We start from the raw sequence: 20,361 nt of genomic DNA, 5'->3' as shown, positions 1-20,361 counted from the left end.
TATATATGTGCATAATCTTCTTATTAATTGAAGGTGCTAAGGTATATTCCATATTCTACATATGTGTTTAAATAGCCGATAATAATTTTTTTCTTAGTGTTTCTTTTAATTAATGAAACGTGTGCACATAAATGGTTGAAGAATTAAAATATGAACACTTCTCAAATATTTCACATGCCTTTTTAATTAGTAAAATGTGATTTTATTATTCCCAGTTTTGTAAAAAGAAATACTAATACATATATATGTATATGACGGGGACTACTAATTATTACGTGTAACACATTTTAAGTTTTTCTACAAAAGGCAGAAAATCCGCTTTTTTGCACTTACATTTATATATTAATAAAAAAGGATGTGTTATATGAGAAAAAATAAATTTCTGATCATTTGTGAATACAAAAAATTTTCGTATTTTAAGCTTTTAATTATATATAATAGATGCTTGTGCATATAACTTTATGATTATATCATATCTTAAAAACAAAATAGTAACATATTTTTAAAGATAAAGAAAAAGAAATTAAGAAGGCTTTTTTTTTTGGTATTTAATTAATAAAACATACATAACCAATTTCATGTGATACAAAAGAAACAAAAAGTTAAAATAAAGGAAATAGAAATGCATGAATATAATAATCGCTATTTATTAAAATTATCAAATCATAGTAATTTAAGGAAGTGTGCATTTTTTGCTTTCTCTAATTTTTTTTTTTTTTTGTCCTTTTCCCTCTTTCTACTTTATTTTTCCACATTTTATGTTGTTCGATTCACGCCAATTTGAGAGAATATTTGCATACGCCACTTTTACGCAACACATAATTTTTAGTTTTTTTTTATTTTTATTTAAATCCTGCTTTGCTGTAAGTATTTTCTCTGAATGTTAAGCTGGAAAGAAAAAAAAAAAAAAAAAGATAAGAAAAAAAAAGAAAAAGAAAAGTTGATAACATGCGTTTCAATAGAGTTTTTCGTCAGCATTATTACCTTAGAAGGGTTTTCGAGAATGGAGTCAATAGAAGAACAATGCAACATAGAAGAAACTTCAACACATTTATTAAATTAAGCAAATCAGAAGAACTATTTATTATAAAAAAGGCTGAAAAATATACGAATTATGTAAAAGAAGGATATGAATTTAAAGTAGGTGTTTGGTTAAATATATGCAGTTTATTAATTTTAGTTATGATAAGTATAGGAGGTTATACGAGACTAACTGAAAGTGGATTATCAATAACTCACTGGAAATTTCAAGGAATAAAATATCCACGAAATGATGAAGAATGGCTAAAAGAATTTGAAAAATATAAATCAACACCAGAATATAAAGAAGTACATTATAATATATCATTGGATGAATATAAGAAAATCTTTTTTAATGAATGGCTACATAGGATGTTTGGTCGTGCTATTGGCTTATTTTTTGTGAGTGGTTCTGCTTTATTTTTGTATAAAAAGTGTTTAAAAAAAAATATGCTTAAAAATTTAAGTGTTCTCTTTGCATTAGGGACATTTCAAGGTTTCGTTGGTTGGTGGATGGTAAAAAGTGGATTTGAAAAATTACAAACAGAAAATAAAACACCAAGGGTATCTCCTTATCGATTAGTTTTTCATTTGTTCTGTGCGACGGTAATGTATAGTTATCTTTTTCTGAACTCTTTAACATTAATTGAAATAGGAAAATTAAGAAGACAATTTTCAAAAAGCCAAATAACAAAGTGGCCCGAATTTTTAAGAAATGAATTAATGCATGAAATGTATGAAAAACGAAATGTTACCAAGAAAATGAAATTAGGATTATTTGCTTTTGCATTTTTAGTTCTTTCAAATATTTTATATGGAGGTTTTGTAGCAGGTAATGATGCTGGGTATGCTTATAATACATGGCCAAAAATGTTGGATAAATATATTCCCGATGAGGTAGCAAACTTTTATATGAACAAAAAAAAAAAGTATGAGCAGTTATTTGAAAATACTGGAATAGTACAGTTCAATCATCGAATGCTTGCATATTTCATTGTTTTAAGTAGTTTCCTATTACATTATTATTCCAAGCAAATGGCTTTAAGTAGAAAAACAAAACTTCTCTTTTTCGCATTACCATTTATCACAACAGTTCAAATGTTAACAGGAATAAATCTGTTAGTACATCACGTTCCTATTCACATGGCTTTGGTGCACCAATTTGGGGGTTTCTGCATTTTGTCGACTCTTCTTCATTTAATTAAGCGCACGTGCAGGTGAGGAGCCTGAGGGTATATATGCATACATATGTACATATACCTACATATACATGGACATTTTTACATTATTTCCGTTCAAAAGAGTTAAAATATAATTATCTTATTTGTTAAATTGAAATATTATTGTACTTTTTTTTTCACATTTTTAATATATACCTTAATTTTATTTTGAAGTCTATTTAACTTATATAATGGATACCCCAATAGTTTCATTATTCTGTTATGTCCACTATAATTTTAAACTATTTCGCTATGCTTGTGCATTATTATTGTTTTGCCGGATTTTTAAATTATGTTATTTATTCTAATTATTTTATTTAGCCTATTTATTCTATTTATTCTATTTATTCTATTTATTCTATTTATTTTATTTATTCAATTTATTCTATTTATTTTATTTATTCTATTTATTTTATTTATTCTATTTATTCTATTTACGTTTTCTTTTTTTGTTATATAAATCTTTAATTGCATATCTTAGCTCATATTTCGTAAAGGGCGCACTACACTTTAATTTTATTTTATGCACTCCTTTTACGTATTCGTTGCATATATTTGTTGCCTACATTTGTTGCATATATTTGTTGCATATAATTGTTGCTTACATTTGTAACAGAGTATAAAAGAAAAAAATTTATCTTATATGTGTTGGTTGTACAAATACATATATTTTTCAGTTTGTCTTTAAAACAGTGCAGTTTTAAAAATAAAATTGAGAACGAATTTAGATCAAACATTTAAAAATATTTTTTATACATTTTCCTTTTAAACTGTGATTAATAAAAAGGCAAGGAAAAAAAAAAAAGGTAAATAAATAAATAAATAGAGTAGTAAAGAAATAAAGTAATGAAGCAATAAAGTAAAATAATAAGGACGATAAGGTTAAACATTCTTGGTTATAGTAGCAACAATTCTTCACGTGTATTTTACTACGTACATAGTGATGTTTACTTATAATTAAATATGTAAGAATAAAATGGAGGCCTAATTACTTTTTTTCATACTGCAGGAATAAATTGGCATATGTAGTTTTTAACTTTATAATTTATTTTAATTTAATTTTTTTTTTTTTGAAAAAGGAGTCGATACTCATCTGGTTCCTGGGGGTTTGAGATGGATGTTTCTTATTTTTCGAGAACGTTTCATTTTGTTGCATTTTTTTTTTTTTTTCGTTTTCTTTAATTTTATTTAAGTGTTCGAGTATATCAAGGGGGGTTATTTTTTCACTTAATGATGAGCACATAAATCCTTTTATAATTAACCAAATAAATGTTCTTAAATTAGACCCGTTAATTTTGTAATGTCTGTTATTAAATTGTACTAAATATGAATCTACATATTTTTTGTATTCTTTATATTTATCAATATGTTTCAATTTTTTTTGGATAATTAAATTAATTGGATGTGTATTTACGTCAGTTATATATTTTTCTAGTAAATCTTTATCTATATATTGAGAATAATCAGGGAAAATTATTTTATGCTCTATTATGAAATTAAATAATATTATACATTTTAAGTTATAAAAATTTTGAACTTTTTTCATATTCGGTTTATAATATAATTTCCCATTTTCACACAATTCATCAGAGACATTTTTTAATCTATCTTTTATACTATTTACATCTTTTTTAAAAATATATAAAACATTTTTAGTTGCTTCTACTTTCTTTTTTTCATTATCCTTTAATATATTATCCAAGTAGTCTTCTAATGTTGTGTATGTAAAATTTGTACAATTATAATATATTATTGATATGAATAAGTATAATGCATCCACAGGATAGCAAGAAAAACTACAATCATTCTCTATAGTGTAGTTATTAATAAATAGGGACACACAACTTTTGTTTATTTTATCATTTTCATTTCTAATTGTTTCAATTTTAGGGTTATAATAATTCCTTTCCAATAAATAAAGTTCATTACTTTCCTGCTTAAAATAATATAGTACTGTTTTTGATGGATCTGGCACACTTGGTAATTTTATAAAAGAGTAATTTTTAACTTTAACATTTTCTGCCTTCTCCTTTTCATTTATATCCGAGCAAAATATATGAAATAAAAATGCACTTCTATTATTTTCCATGCTTAAAAAATGTATCCCTTTCAAAGGTTATGAAATGAAAGAATTATTGTATAGTATCTTTTCCTAGTACGTTATCAAAATAGTCCAACGTTTGGTTTTCTATTGTTTTATTTTTTTTTCCTCAGCTCGGATTTTGGGCATTACCGTTAAATTTTTTTTTTTTTTTTTTTTTTTTTTTTGTGCTTATCAATGCTGAAAATGAAAGCTTACTGTACAAACTGTACACATTATACATATTATAAATATTGTACATTTAAACATATATATATTAAACATATGTACATATAAATATATGTGCAAGTTTTTTTTTTAACTTAAGTATATGGAAGTGAGCAGATGATGAAGATACATGCTTTCCATTTGTTACATCTTAAGAAAATTTATCTTATATCTTTTAAAAACTAAATTGCGATCATATAAGAAGATTGAATATTTTGGAAATTTCACACGCCACAATAAAATAAGTTAGAAAGAAAAATGATATTATGCAAAAAAAAAAAAAATGTATAAGAACTTGAAGAAAAAAGGAAAAGGAAAAAAAAATTAAAAAAGACGTGTAATTTTCTGAGGGACACATCGTAAATATTTGGCTTCTCTTAGGAACATATGTCTCATTGTTTTTAAAAAATTCTTATTTTACGTATATGCATACATACATATATACATGGCACGAACATATGTATATATGTATGCATATGACTTATATATGGCCTTAAAAATACGCCGAATTTTTTACATACATTTTTAAGAGTCAAATGAAAGTGGTTAAGATGCAATTGGTTTAAATATATCTATATATTAATTGATAAAAGTGTGCGAGAGTTAAAATTATAGATCAGAGCAGCTACTAGTGTGGATTTCCTAGTCTATACGTTTTCAACGACGTTGAATAAATTAATACAGTACTTACACATGATAATAAATACATTTCTTTAAGCAGTTCAAAATGGAAAAATTATGTCCTAGTGTTAAAATTAATCAAATTGCTAATTCAAAGGACAATTTCTCATATTTACCTGAGGAAATTACATATTCTTTTTATTTTAAAAAAAATATTTTATCATGTATGATGAACATTTCTATATGCATTCGTTAAAATACAGAAAATTGCTCCACATCGTATATCTCAGCAGTTGTACATAAGTACCAAGAGTTTAAGAGGGTGTATTACTAGTACTTTTTATTTGAGCAAATGCCATACATAATGATTTTTCTCATCACCTTTCATTCTGTACTATTCTTGGTGCTTCTTACGTTTCAGCTAATTTTTCTTACTTAGCATATTACTTATAGAGCTAATTAATATTTTGTTTTACAAAATTTTCACATTAACGGTTTAACGAAAAAGGAGCTAAATCGTTAAAGTAAAAAGAATAAATGAAAAACATATAAAATTAAAATAAAATATGATAAAAAACGAATAAAATAAAAAAAAAGAACCCAAAAAAAAAAAAAATTAAATAAAAAATATAATGAAAAATGAATAAAATATAAAACAACTACATAGATTTGTTGAATAGCCTAGCTTCATATTCTTTCCTATTTTAATATACGTGTAAATTTTAGTATGATCAGAAAAAAAAAGTAAAATTTTTGCTGTAGCATTTTCAGTTATATATGTTCTATTTATTACAGTTCTTTTCACTATATACCGTTTTATAACATTTGGAAAACGTGTGCTCACTTTTTTTTTTTTTTTTCCCTTAACATATAAGCTCCTTACTCTCAAAAAAAAAAAAAAGAAAGCATGTATATATTTAGATCTTTTATTAGATATAATTCAAATGTATATATATACATATATATAGATAGATACATATATATAGATAGATACATATATATAGATATATACATATATATAGATATATACATATATATATATATATTTCTTTATCCACAGAACATTCTAAAAAACTGCACACAGAGAAATTATGTTGCATTAATTTGCACGCTATTTTCAGTAGTGTACAGGCAAATATTTTCAATTTCTTAGTTAAAAAATTTTTTTTTTCTTTTTTTTTAAATCTTCGGTATAGACATATTTCTTTTAAAAAAAAAAAGAAATTCGCAACTACATAATATGTTCCACACACATAAAATTATTTTTGAGTTAGTTTTACACGTGCTTGTTACCTAAATAGTAAGGTAATAATAATATTCTATACTATATTTGGCCTTCTTTTAAATAGGTTGTTCAATTAAAAGAAGGACGTAAAACATTTACTAAAAGATAGGGGGAAATGGTTCTTTATGTAAATAAATAAATAAGAAAACTATTAAAAGTTATTTATTTTTCTATAAGCAACTGAGACGTATATATATTTTTTATATAATACCTTTATTGTCTTGTATGAAATAAGGTCTTCAATTTTTTTTCTTTTTTTTTGTATACGTTGAAGGAACATAAATGAAAAAAAAAAAAAAAAAAAAAAAAAAGCTACAACGTACATATACATGTTAAGAAAAATGCCTTCCCATTTTTAATGTGCTTAATCACAAACTTGTAAAATCGTAGGGTACATTATGCATTAAATCTAAAAGGTTTGAAAAAAAGAAAAAAGGAATAGAAAAAGCAATGTCTACAAATTTCAATTTAAAAAAATGAACTTCAAATTCTACAAATATAAATTTTCGTACAATTTGTAAAAAAAAAAAATAAATAAAAATAAAATATATATATATACATACATATATTTTAATTCTTATGTTTATTCTGCAATTAAAACAATTTAAAGGAGAGAGAAGCATATAAATTACACAATTTCTTAAAGTTTCACTAGAAAGAATTTAAAACGACGGTACAACTTATCTACGAAAGGGATTTAATGGGCATATGGTCACTTTTAATTTGGTATATTTAAAGCTGCTTAGTCTGTTTCGTGTTTTTTCTTTTTTTTTTTTCAATTTCTATCTCTTGTACAAATTTATAAAATAATTAAAAATAACCTGCGAATACACAAAACTGAAGTTATATTTTTAACGAAGAGAAAAACATGAAAATTGAGCAACACTTATTCCTAATACTTTACACATAAACATATACATACATATACCCATACACACATACATACATACATTTCAAAATTAATGAGGAGTTATGCCCTTCCTTCGGAAAGAACAAAATCAGTGAATATATTTTATGTTTAATTTTATTCACTTGTATAATATTTCACTATATTTCTTTATATCATAATTCGAAGCATAGTTCTAAGTGTAAAACATAACACAATTTAGATAAAGTACCGTGTGCGTGCAATTTGTAATATGGGAAATATAGTAAGTGAGCAGAAAAGAAAGCCATTGACCTTGCTGGAATTAAGCACAAAAATTGGAGAGTACAGAACCATAAATGAGGTATTTGATGAAAAGAACAGTAGAAGAAAAATTAGTAGAGAGGCATAAAACGATTTGAACATGTGCTTATGTATGTGTTTAAGCATATATACTTATATTTACACACATGCAAACATTATGTATGAATTAATGATATCATTTTTAAGGGAGACCCGGAAATGGTAGAAGATCCTGATTTCCCTAAGAATATGATGAACGAAGCATTAAATAATAATACTACGAGTAAGAAAAAAAAAAAAAAAATATGAAAAGAGATTTCCATAGAGTTTTAATTTTGCTATTGATAATTCTTCTATATCTTATGAAATTCTTGTTGATTTGCATATTATATTTTAAATAAACAGCAACAAATAGGAATAATACATCAATGCAATTAATACGATGCGTGCGTATGGGTGTATGCGTGCATGTGAATATGATGTTTATTTGTTTTTCTGTAGATCATAAGTGCACTGTTTTTCTTCCTTTTTCTTTTAAACATACAATAATAGGACATTCTGTATAGTGTTCACATTTTTTTTTTTTTTTGACTTTAAATTTGCATTATTTACTTTTTTTTTTTTTCTTTTTTTGAATCTATTTAATGAGCATTATTTCCTTTTTATTTTTTGCTACTAGTCGATGGGAACTCTGTTCAGGGTACCTTTGTGTATTACCCTAATAAACGAAAACCTAAAATGTGGATAGGGAATTATAAGATATTAAACCCTGAAGATATTCTATGTGCAAATGTAGCAGAAAAAATTGGAATGACTGAAATGGAATGGAAGAATTACATTAAAAGGAAAAAAAGAGAACAGGTTAACATGCATATATATGCATAAGGAAAAATAAGTCTTTATACAAAGGAAAAAGACAAACAAGAAAGACAGCATAACAGCTGTGCATACTAACGTGCGTATACATTTACATGTATACGCTTGTATTTATGTATGTATGTTGTACTTATGCATGTTTGTATGTATGTACGTACGTATGCATGTTTGTATGTATGTTGTACTTATGCATGTTTGTATGTATGTTGTACTTATGCATGTTTGTATGTATGTACGTACGTATGCATGTTTGTATGTATGTTGTACTTATGCATGTTTGTATGTATGTTGTACTTATGCATGTTTGTATGTATGTACGTACGTATGCATGTTTGTATGTATGTTGTACTTATGCATGTTTGTATGTATGTTGTACTTATGCATGTTTGTATGTATGTACGTACGTATGCATGTTTGTATGTATGTACGTACGTATGCATGTTTGTATGTATGTACGTACGTATGCATGTTTGTATGTATGTATGCATGGGCTTGCATTTAAGGAGAAAGTGAGAATGCTACTAATTATACTTAATTTATTTTTAATATCAGGAGGATGAAAGTAAAGTAGTAGTAGATCTTAATTTTGATTACCCTTTCAGAGAAGAAACAAATTCATTAAAAGAAATTTTTAAGAAAGAAAATATCGAATTTCCTTACAGAAAAAATGATAATCTAGTACAACGTAGTGATAGCGAATTTATAGGAAATTCTCTACATGTTAATGAGGAATATGAAAAGCTAAATGATCATGATTCGTATGTATATTCTCATAATAAGAATTGCGTTACGAGTGGACATGGGTTTTTTGAAGATGTATATTATGACATGACTAGTGAAAATGAGGGAGGAGAGGGAGAAGAAGTGAAAGAGAAATACATGAAAAAGGAGAAAGAAGTGAAAGAAGAGAAATACATGAAAAAGGAGAAAAACGAGAAAGATGCAAAAGAACGAGTAGAGGATAAGAACGAACTATTGAACAACAGCTATATTAACAAATTAAACAAGGATATTACAAAATTCAACTTGGAACAAGAACAGATTATTCAGGAGAAACGTAAAGATATATATGCATATTCTAGCACTAACACAAGTCATTTGATTGTACCTCAAAAGAATGGGTCTTTTTTAATGAAAAATGTAGACTCAAGAAAATATGATAAAAAAAATATTATTGAGGAATTAATAAATGAAAACAAAAATAAAATAAACTCCAAAATATATTCTCTAAAACAAAAAAAAAGAGAGCAGTATGCAAACTTGTCTTCCCTTAGCACAAAGGAAAGTTTAGAGATAAAGAAATCTAGTAATAAGGACAACATATCAAAAAATAAGGTTTACCGTAGTAAAACTCTTGTAAAATAAACAAATTCTCTGTAAATGGTCCGCAACAGGGTTCACATAGGTATGTGCATGCGCATACACTAGTTTTAGGGTCCTTATATACATACGCATATATATACAAATATATGCGTAAATGTGCATGTATGTATATGTGTGTATACATATATATGTAAGTATATATACTCTAAACGGTACCTTAAAAATGCATATTTTTGTTAAAAGTACGTAATTTTACTCTTCGAAAAGAGTTATAAATATTTTATTTTCCTTTTTTTGATGTTTTAAGTTTGTGATATCTACTACTTTAATTTATCGATACCACGCATGTATTTCGTGAGGTTCATTGTTAAAAAAAGTAAAACTTTTATTTTTATTTGTCTTTTTTTTTTGTTCTTGTTATTTTTGTCTCTGCAGCACCAAACGCCGTTGGTTGGGTACAGTCAACATATCATATATATATACATATGCACATGTATATAGATGTATACATATACATATGCACATATATACGTAAGTATGTACGTATGTACATATACATGAAAATATATTTAATTCACTAATAGCAGTGTGAGCACTTTTTTGTGCAAAAAATACAGAAACACCTTTGTAAAAATATTTTTTTGTGAATATTGCTTCTTTTATATTATTATATGCGCATTTTATTATAACATCATTTTATCTTTTCAATAAATGTGTATTTTTTAAACTTGTTTAGTAAATTGTTTGTTAATTTAGCTTTATATATATATTATATATATATATATATTATATATAATATGTATGTATGCATGTAAGTACGTATGTAGTTACATTTTTTGGCTTATTATCACATATGTCCCTTTAAGCAAATTTAGTTATTAATTTTTGTTTTTGCGAAATTTACTACCATTTTTAACTTGAAGTTAATTCGATAGACAATTTGATTGTTAATTTTATGTGTGTTGTCTTTTTTTCTTTTTCTCATGTTTTTTGTGTCATACTTTTTTTATTCATTTTTTTTTTTTTTTTTTTTTTTTTTTTTTTTTTTTTTTTTTTTTTTTTTTTATTTTATTTTTTTTTATTTTTTATTTTTTATCCCATGTGAACGAAATGAATTACACATAAGATCTTGCAAGTTAATATTGTGCACGTGAGTAAAATTAATTATAAACTTAGAAAACTGGTACATATATATGTACATATGCCGATGTACATTTAATATGAAATATTTCATTAATATTAATGCAAAAGAGGTTATCTTTGCAAATCTAAAATAACAAAATTGTTTTTGTCACCTCAAGTGCGCTCAGTCTATGCATGAGGAAGTTGAAAAAATACAGCTCAATTGGGTATTAAACAATTAATAAAAAGGCAAATAGTAACTAGGAAAATAATAAAAAGGCATAAAGTGAAAAGGCATATGGTGAAAAGGCATATGGTGAAAAGGCATATGGTGAAAAGGCATATGGTGAAAAGGCACACAATGAAAAGGCATATAGTGAAAAGATAAATAGTAAAATGAGAGTTAGTGAAAAGGCGGCTTGTGCAAAGTCAAATGGTAAATACTAAAATGGATGTTCTACAAATGACCCTAACACAAGTAACCCCTGCAACATGAACATGGGTACAGTAGGGACAAATGTTAACCCCAGTGAGAAGACCTAAACGGAACATTTTTATAATTTTTAGGGTAATAATAATAGGTGTTACACGAAGGGAGTATGGAATCTGAATTGGTTATAAATTCATCGATCTTCGATGCGACATCTCTTCCTTCTGCTATGGCCTGCACAACTGTGCTAGGACCTATTCTACAATCTCCGCATGCAAATATCTTTTTATAATTAGTTTGATATATTCTATTTTTTGTTTTTATACAATTATAATTGTCAAGTTCAATTTTAATTGAATCCTTTTCCCAAATAGAATCATCTGTTTTGTAAAAACCTAGTGCTAATATTACAACATCTGCTTTGTAAATTCTTTCAGTAAATGGAATATCAAAATATTCTTTGTGATCTTTTCGTAAATGATAATTTTGAATAATGTCATTGTCAGCCATAGAAGATGAAGAGTGAGAGCTAGCAGTTGTAGTTCCCTGTCCGTTTGGCTTCTCTGGATGTTTATAACTTTTCATTTTATTTGACTTACTTGACTGTTTTTTTGCTTCACTTTTAGCGGTAGTAGCAATGGCAGTGGTGATATTGGAAGTATTAGTATTAGTAGCCGTTGCACTGTTTTTCCTGTTCTCAAATTTTGAGCACTTTTTTAACTTGACCTTTATTGCTCTAACTCCAGATACCCTCTTGGGGTCTTTACTGGACGGGATAAATTCTAAACTTCTGACGCAAAATTCTCGTGGGTCTCTTCCTTGTATAATAATAGCTTCTTCATGCGAATATTCGACTTTGAAAATATTTTTTAATCCTGGCCAGCAATAATCTGTCGTACTTATAGGTGGTACATCCTGTCTAGTAAATTGTAAAACACTAGCAGCACCCATACGAATAGCTAAACTAATACAGTCAACAGCTGTTTTACCACCACCTAATATGATTACATGTTTTTCAGAGACATCAATATAATTGTCATCCATAAGATCAGATTTGATTAACGATTTCTGACAGGATGTTAAAAAATCCATAGAAAAATATATATTATGTAAATTTGCACCAGGAATATCCAACGTTCTAGGTATTTTAAAACCAGTAGCTAACAAAATAGCATCATATGTTTCCATTAAGTCAGATAGTTTTATATCAACCCCTACATTTATATTATTCTTCATAATAATTCCTTCCTTTTTCATTAGTATTAATCTTCTTTCTATAATTTTTTTATCTAAACGTACATTTGGAATTCCGTTCATTAGTAATCCACCAAAGTATTCATCTTTTTCAAAAATTGTAACTTCATGTCCTGCTTTATTTAATTGTTGTGCTGCTGTTAACCCTGCAGGACCTGATCCAACTATTGCTACCCTTTTACCTGTCCTTTGACATGGTATAATTGGTTGGATCCACTTTTTTAAAAAACCAGCTTCAATAATAGAAAGTTCTATAAATTTTATAGAGACAGGTTTATCATTTATACTTAACACACATGCATCTTCACATGGGGCAGGACAAACTCTCCCTGTTATTTCTGGGAAATTGTTAGTATCTAATAAACGTTCTAAAGCCTTTTTCCATTCATTTTCATAAATTAAATTATTCCAATCAAATATTCTATTACCTAATGGACATCCTCCACCACTTGAATTAGGATAATGACAAGTTGGAGTACCACAATCCACACATCTAGATGCTTGTGTTTTTAATAACTGATTATGTAATTTACTTTTTGCATTTATAGGCACAATTATTTCTGAATAATCTAGTACTCTACTACTAATATCTTTTAACGGGTGTGATAATCTTTCATATTCCTTAAACCCAGTCACTTTATTTGGATTAGCAACTAAAAATGGCTTTGCTAAGTTCATATTTGGAACATTTGCATAATCTGTTGATGCTTTTGTTGTATCGTTTGTTTCATTTTCATTATTATTCGGGGTAAGCATAACAACTTCTTTGCCAATAGCAAGACGAGCGTCTCTCCCTTCAGGGGAATCGGTAGTAGTATAGGCAGCGTTATTTGTATTTGACATAGATGTCCAAGGAGCATTGGTAGATACAGTAGTGCTACCCCTGCTGTAGGCTCTCATCCTAGCGACATTACTTTCCACACTTCTAGCAGCATATAGAGAATCCTCATCATTATTAAGAGGAACAACACTGGGTATTTTTTGAGTCTGATCACCCGGCGCATTGCTATCATTATTATCATTTGCACAAAGTAATTTTTTCAAAGTATATATATTAGGACTTATTTGTTTTTGATTCATACTGATATAATCATCTCCTTCTTCTCTACTTATTAAGCATTCAATAAATTTATTAGAGTTTAACGATTTTAAATGCAAGTCTAAGAGGTATTTTTCATTAAGCATATATTTCTTTATCATTTCTTTAGATTTCTCATCTAGAGTTTTTGGGAAAATACTTTTAAAATTAGCAAAAGCACTACACTTAAAAGGAATTTCAGCATATCTTCTCCACTTTCTGTTATTTTTTCTACACAATTCTAAATTATGTGTAAATCTTTCAAAATCGAAATATTTTTTTTTTTTTATACCATGTTGTTCACTATATATTGTATTCATATCACTGGACGGATTTTTTATAGTTAACAATTTTTTACTGTGATTATCTTGCAATATATCATATATAATTAACCCGTCAACATTTCTTAATGCCAATGTTTTTGGCAATCCTGATATATCATCCGAAATTGTGGTAAAAAATTGCATAGCTTTTTTATACATGCTTTCTGGTTGGTCTACACTCTTTAGTAGGGAAGCCCAGTCATCTAATATAGCAGCAGCTTCTTCATTACCTGTTTTTACAAATTCTATACAAGCTTCAGTTAACACTCTTTTAATATCTCTTGGGATAATTTTAGTAAATCGTTGTAAATTATCATCAAAGTTTTGTAGTAATATTTTAGCAGTACATGAATTGGTTCGTTCATAATGTTCATGTAATAACTTTTCTAATGTCATTTTTTCATCCATAGTTTTACATACTTTCAAATCGACCATTTGATGATTTACATTCTTTTCATTAATATCTAATACATATGCTATTCCTCCACTCATACCAGCTGCAAAATTACATCCTATTTCTCCTAAAACTACTACAATACCTTTGGTCATATATTCACAACCATGACATCCAACTCCTTCAACAACAGCAATAGCTCCAGAATTTCGAACAGCAAATCGTTCACCTGCTCTTCCGGCGAAAAATGCCCTTCCTTTAGTAGCACCATACAAAACAGAATTTCCTGCAATCATATTTTTTTGACATTCATTTATAAATAATGAGTTCTTAGGAAAATGTACAGATATAATACCACCTGATAATCCTTTTCCTACAAAATCGTTTGCATCTCCTTCTAATTCAAAATTTACACCACTTGTTAGAAAAACACCAAATGATAATCCTCCTGTGCCTCTAAATTTTACATTTATAGTATCTATTGGTAACCCTTGTTCTCCATATTTCTGAATGATATGATAACTTAACATAGCTCCAACTGCTCTATCTGTATTTTTTATTGGCATCTTTATACTTACTGGTGTGCAGTTTAGTAGAGATATTTTAGACCTTCTTATTAATTCTCTATCAATAACATCAGACAGCTTATGATTTTGTGCTTCACAACAAAAAATTGGAATAGGTTTAAGTTTTTTTTTTTTTTTCCCATGACTTTTTTTTTCAACTAATATTTTTCTCAACTTCTTATTTGGTACCTGGACATTTTTCATATTCTTACCATTAACAGTTACGTAATATTTTACCTTTTCATTTGGTTTACTTTCTTGGATGACCTTGTTCTCTTCGGTGTGATCCTTATATCTTTTCTTCGCTCTTTCATTTTTTCCTGGCTCTTCATTGTTCGAGCTGCGTACTTCTTCCGTCTTCCCTTCATCCCCGATGTTTTCTTCGTCCTCTTCGTCCTCCTCCTCTTCCCCCTCATCCTCATCCTCCTCTTCCTCTTCCTCTTCCCCCTCATCCTCCTCTTCCTCTTGTTCTTCGTCCTCCTCTTCTTCCTCTTCTTCATCCCCTGCGTATTCCGCATCTTCGCACTCACAACTGTCAACATAAAATGCGTTTACGTTTTTATCAGCACCATTGACGCAACATCCACCATCGGTCGTTTTCGATGAATCATATTTTTTAACAGTGTTAAATGTTTCATTTATTAAAACGCTTTTTCCCCTCATTTTTGCTAGCCTAGTCAGACTTGTATTGTTGTTTCCCTTGTACTTTGAATTTACATAATACGTATTTACATTCGTTCGCTTCTTATCACTTCCATTTTTGGTATATCTCTTCTTCTTCTTCTTCTTATTATTATTATTACTATTATCATCCTTAATTTCATCCTCTGCATAATATTTCCATCCTGGGAAAAGCAGCTTAGAAAAATCTAGAAGCCTTCTTTTCTCGTCATATTTTAAATGATCCTTTTTTTTTAATAAATCAGATCTGCCAATAATTTGGGAAAATTTCCTAAACCCCATACTAGCCAAATATTCTCTGACTTCTTCTGCTAACATAAAAAAAAAATTAATAATATATTCTGGTTTGCCTGCAAACTTTTTTCTTAATTCAGGATCCTGTGTACATATACCAACAGGGCAAATATTTAAATGGCATTTTCTCATCATAATACATCCTAAAGATATTAATGGTTGTGTAGAAAAACTAAATGATTCTGCACCTAACAGAGCTCCTAAAATAACATCTCTTCCTGTTTTTAATTGCCCATCAATTTGTAGTATAGCTCTTTTTCTTAGTTTAGATTTACATAAAGTTTGATGTGCTTCTGCTAATCCAATTTCCCATGGTAAACCTGCATGCTTAATAGAAGTCCATTTAGATGCACCCGTACCACCTGACATACCACTTATTAATATTTGTTCACAATTACCTTTAACAACACCAGAAGTGATAACACCAATTCCTAGTTTAGACACTAGCTTAACTGATATCTTTGCTTCTTTATTTATATTTTTTAAATCATAAACTAATTGCCCAACATCTTCAATTGAATACATATCATGATGAGGAGGAGGAGATATTAAACCAACCCCTGGTGTACTTCTGCGTACTGAAGCTATTCTAGCACTAACTTTATACCCTGGTAATTCTCCTCCTTCTCCTGGTTTTGATCCTTGAGCAACTTTTATTTGTAATTCTTGTGCATTAACTAGACTGTATGCAGTTACGCCAAATCTTGCTGAGGCGATTTGTTTAACAGCAGAACTACAATTCGTTTCACTAGTAATTGGTTGTTGTTTTATTCTGTCTTCTGCTTCTCCTCCTTCTCCTGTATTTGATTTTAACCCCATAGTATTCATAGCAGTAGCAACAGTAGTGTGCGCTTCCTCAGATAATGAACCAAAGGACATAGCACCAGTACAAAATCGTAATAAAATTTTATTCACTGATTCTACTAGATGTATATTTATGGGTTCATTTTTTTTCTTTTTTTTATTATAGGATGGACATTTTTTATAATTTATTTCTAATTGACCTCTAATTTCACAATGATTTATTAATTCATTTTGTAATTCAGAATATTTTTTATATATATCTTTATTTCCTGTTCTTGTTGCTTTTTGCAATAAACTAATAGTTTCTGGATGATTCATATGTATTTGTGTATTACCTATATTTCTAAAGTGATATTCTCCATAATCATCTAATTCTTCAGTTGCGTCTTTTACATTTAATGTTAATATTCTTTTTGGAAAAGCATTATGGAATATTTTTAAAATTTCTTTCTCCACAAATTCGAATGTTACACCACCAATAATAGAATCACATACATTAATAAAACATTTTTTTAATATTTCATCTGATATACCTAGAGGTTGCATTAAACCACAACCCTTATAACTTGGTAAAGTAGATATTCCATTTTTCGACATAATTTTCAAAATTCCATAATTTGCTGCATGTCTGTAGTTACTTATCATTTGATGATTACTTAATCTTGCTTCATTATCTCCATATTTTATGATTTGCAGACTTTCATATAGTATAAATGGATATATACAATCAGCACCAAAGGAGAGGAGAACAGCTAAGTGATGAATTTCAAAACAATCTCCTGCTTTAACAATAATAGAACATTTCGTTCTTAAATTTTTGCTTAATAAATATTTATGTAATGCACCTACAATTATTATAGAAAATATAGGTACTCTACTTTCACTAATATTACTATGTGATAATATAATTAGTTGATTTCCACGTCTAACTGCATTTTCCACTTTTGTATTAACATTATCAATAAATTTAATTAAATATTTGGACGATATTTTTTTCTTATTACTTTCTTCCTTCCCCTGTTTCATTTTGTTTTCATCTGATTTGTTGAAGTAATCAGTTTGATAACTTCTCTTGGGTGATGATGTACTTTTTATTATATCAAATTTATAATCACCAGAATATTCGCCAGACATCATGGATTCTAATTTGGATATATCTACGGTCATATCTACTATAATATGAGGAAAATCAGGTATCTGAAGTAACATATTATAAAGAGCTTCATTTAATATAGGTCCATTTATAAATATTCGTTGACAGTTTGTATAGGAACAATGTAATAAATCCCCTTCTTTCCCTAAATTACTCATGAGGGACATAATATTTTCTTCTCTGATTGGATCAATGGCTGGATTGGTTACTTGAGCAAAAGTTTGTTGAAAATAGTATAATAAATTTCTATGTAAATAACTTAAAAATGGGAATGCTGTATCATTACCCATAGCTCCTAACCCATCTGCTGCATGTTTTACCATAGGTGATATTATAATATTAAAAGCATCATATGTATACCCAAAAGCTTTTAACTTTTTAATTAATAATTCATCATGATAATCTAAATTTGTTTCAGCACTACTATAATAATCCTCTTTACTTAGTATAGTACCATATTTATATGCATTCATACGTATATTTTCCATATTAGAAACGGGTTTAATAATATTATCTAAATGTATAGAATAATGATCTAACCATTTTTTATATGGTTTTAGTTTTAAAAATTTACTTAACACTTCTTCATGTCTTAAAAATTTCTTTTCTTTAAAATCTACCAATACTACTTTTCCAGGATAAACACAACCTTTATGAGTAACTTTATCATAAGATAAATCAACAACACCTGTTTCACTAGATAAAACAAATAATCCATAATTTGTAATACTATATCTTGCTGGTCTTAATCCATTTCTATCTAATGATGCTCCTACTTTGTTTCCATCAGTAAATATAACCAAAGCAGGTCCATCCCATGGTTCCATTAAACATGTATGATATTCATAAAAAGCTCTTTCCAACGGACTTATATTTGGATCTTTTTGATATGCCCTGGGCATTAACATCATAATTGCTTGCTCTATTTCTCTCCCTGTCATGGTCAGAAAATCTATAGCATTGTCGAAAAGGGAGGAATCCGAGGGAAAGCTAATTTCGCCTTTCGTCTTTTTAGATTCACCATGTTTTACCCGTCTCTTTACGCATTTCCCAAAGTGTTTACCACTGCCATTGTTGCATTCGTTGCCGCAATTGTTTCCACAATTGTTATTACTGTTGCTGTTAGCACTGTTTCCTCCATTACCGCTATTACCTCCACTACCATCATTTCCGCTATTTCCGCCAATGTTCCTGTTACAATGATTCCCCTTCAAAGTGTGCTTTATGCTCTCCTCACTAAGATCCATCAAGTCGTCCGATGAACTCTTAGACGCTTCATTTACATTACTCAAAAACTCTGAGTTACTATTAATGTCAGAATTCATGTATTCCCTTTTTATTTTATAATGTAAAGCAGTGCTGTTATATGTATAATCCCTCTTCAGTTTTAAAAGCAAATTCCTTCTTGATTTCTTTTTTATTCTATTTCGTGTTAACATAATATCTTCAAAAGTATCTCTTTTCTGAATTATCTCATCATCGTTATCATAAATAATGTAGTTTTCTTCATTAATTGGCCGTAAGTCTTTTATGGAAACAGATTTAAAAAAGCTAGGAGCTTTAGCTAGCTGCATGCGTTCTTGAAATAATAAAGAATTTACACTAATAGTATTGATTTCACCATTGTGACAAATCCTTCTAAAAGGATGAGCTGCATACCATGTAGGAGAGGTGTTCGTTGAAAATCTTACATGAACCATAGCTAAATATGTAGTAAATTGTTCACTCAACAAATCTTCAAAATATAGATATATTTGTGAAGGGGTTAGTAACCCCTTATAAACTATTGTTCTTGAAGAAAAGCTACAAAAATACATATCATTATGTCTGACTAATTTTTTTCTTATAAAAAATGCAAGTAATTCTATATCATCTGGTAAATCATTTAAATTTAAATTACTATCATCTGTAAAATTTATATCTGAAAATGGATATATATTAAAATCATCATAATTTTTAAATACTGATCTTTTGCATACAAACATTTGAGCAATAAATGGTTCACTTTTTTTTACAGTAGCACTAATGACATCACTTCGAACAGGAATTGGTGATCTCCATCCTAAGACTACTAGTCCATGATTGTACACTTCTTTCTCTATTTCATGATATAAAAAAAGTCTTCTTTCTTCATTTTGTGGTAAGAATATCTGAGCAACTGCATATTCCCCTTTTTCTGGTAACAAAAAAGGCAACTGACATGTATCACTTAACATTTGAAAGTAGTCATGTGGTATTCCAACCAAAATACCTGCACCATCTCCATTATTTGATTGTACACCTCCTCTATGACTTAACCGAAGCAATATTTGCATTGCTTTTTGAATTACATTCCTCGAGCTTTTTCCATTTATATCTGCAACCACTCCTACACCACAAGCATCTTTTTCGTAGCGACTGTCATACAGGCCCTTTTGGTGGCTTTTCTTTTTCATTTTACT

The 20,361-nt window shown here is 28.2% G+C and overlaps 4 protein-coding genes across 4 annotated transcripts; 2 read left to right on the top strand and 2 right to left on the bottom strand.

Moving 5' to 3' along the window:
* Window positions 1-948: 948 nt before the first annotated feature.
* On the top strand, window positions 949-2,225 carry MKS88_004890 (cytochrome c oxidase assembly protein COX15; the record flags this gene model as incomplete). The annotated part of the gene is made up of 2 exons (XM_067218103.1): window positions 949-1,985; window positions 2,114-2,225. 2 exons carry the CDS (start codon window positions 949-951, stop codon window positions 2,223-2,225), a joined length of 1,149 nt encoding a protein of 382 aa, XP_067071270.1.
* A 1,060-nt stretch (window positions 2,226-3,285) lies between these two features.
* Window positions 3,286-4,329, bottom strand: MKS88_004889 (ribonuclease H2 subunit B; the record flags this gene model as incomplete). Its single annotated transcript, XM_067218102.1, has 1 exon — window positions 3,286-4,329. The coding sequence occupies one exon, from the start codon at window positions 4,327-4,329 to the stop codon at window positions 3,286-3,288; it is 1,044 nt and encodes a 347-aa protein (XP_067071269.1).
* Window positions 4,330-7,593: 3,264 nt separating this feature from the next.
* Window positions 7,594-9,863, top strand: MKS88_004888 (uncharacterized protein; the record flags this gene model as incomplete). Its single annotated transcript, XM_067218101.1, has 4 exons — window positions 7,594-7,683; window positions 7,830-7,905; window positions 8,302-8,483; window positions 9,051-9,863. The coding sequence occupies 4 exons, from the start codon at window positions 7,594-7,596 to the stop codon at window positions 9,861-9,863; spliced, it is 1,161 nt and encodes a 386-aa protein (XP_067071268.1).
* Window positions 9,864-11,463: 1,600 nt separating this feature from the next.
* Window positions 11,464-20,355, bottom strand: MKS88_004887 (glutamate synthase [NADH]; the record flags this gene model as incomplete). Its single annotated transcript, XM_067218100.1, has 1 exon — window positions 11,464-20,355. The coding sequence occupies one exon, from the start codon at window positions 20,353-20,355 to the stop codon at window positions 11,464-11,466; it is 8,892 nt and encodes a 2,963-aa protein (XP_067071267.1).
* Between the last annotated feature and the right edge of the window lie 6 nt (window positions 20,356-20,361).

The sequence above is a fragment of the Plasmodium brasilianum genome, chromosome 13 (genome assembly GCF_023973825.1).
Source record: "Plasmodium brasilianum strain Bolivian I chromosome 13, whole genome shotgun sequence".
In the NCBI taxonomy this organism is placed as follows: domain Eukaryota; phylum Apicomplexa; class Aconoidasida; order Haemosporida; family Plasmodiidae; genus Plasmodium; species Plasmodium brasilianum.
The sequence above is the reverse complement of the archived record's forward strand: the minus strand, read 5'-3'. Positions and strand labels throughout refer to the sequence as shown.